At 61.9% G+C, this 540-nt stretch overlaps 2 protein-coding genes across 2 annotated transcripts in view; both read left to right on the top strand.

Annotated features, from left to right (window-relative positions):
• The window catches only part of ftsj1 (FtsJ RNA 2'-O-methyltransferase 1), a 39,882-nt gene that overhangs the window by 9,124 nt on the left and 30,218 nt on the right, over positions 1-540 (top strand). The window lies entirely within an intron of this gene.
• The window catches only part of porcn (porcupine O-acyltransferase), a 7,425-nt gene that overhangs the window by 2,052 nt on the left and 4,833 nt on the right, over positions 1-540 (top strand). The window contains 1 exon segment of the mRNA XM_048619932.1: positions 253-414. Within this exon segment, the coding sequence (XP_048475889.1) occupies positions 278-414 (137 nt within the window). The 5' untranslated portion in view covers positions 253-277.

Here is a 540-nt window from a genome sequence, read left to right as displayed (position 1 = left end):
CCCCCATCACCCATCCCCACTCCCCACTCCCTCCTCCCTCCTCCCTCACAGACCGGGGTGGAGGGGGGTTAACTGAGCTGTGTTCCACCCTCGGAGACTGGGGCCCGATCGAGCTGTTCTTCCCCCCACCCCCTCCCCTCCCTCTCACCCAGCCCTCTCTCTCCCTCCACTCCCTCTCACCCAGCCCTCTCTGCGTTCCCTCTGTCTCCCCTCTCTCTCTGACCAAGCTGTCTGTGGCTCCCCTTCCCACAGGTTCTGATGTATCCAGGAAGTCGGAATGGCGCCGCTATCTCGGCAGGAGTTTTTCAGACAGCTCTCTGGGGGATGTGTGCTGCCCACTGCCCAGCAGGGCTTCGAGCAGGTCTGGCATCTCCTGCTTCTCTGCCTGGCCTGCCGCCTTTTCTGCAGGACGGGTGAGTACCCGATGCTTATCACCACCTTACCCAGGGACATGAGGCCCTCGCTTTAGGATTCCTCCTTCTCCTCCTCCTCTCCGCACTCTCCCTCCATCTACACTCTCTACCTTTCCCCACTCTCTCC

The sequence above is a fragment of the Rhincodon typus genome, chromosome 44 (genome assembly GCF_021869965.1).
Source record: "Rhincodon typus isolate 14 chromosome 44, sRhiTyp1.1, whole genome shotgun sequence".
Classification (NCBI taxonomy): Eukaryota; Metazoa; Chordata; class Chondrichthyes; order Orectolobiformes; family Rhincodontidae; genus Rhincodon; species Rhincodon typus.
This window is presented reverse-complemented; position numbering and strand designations above follow the sequence as displayed.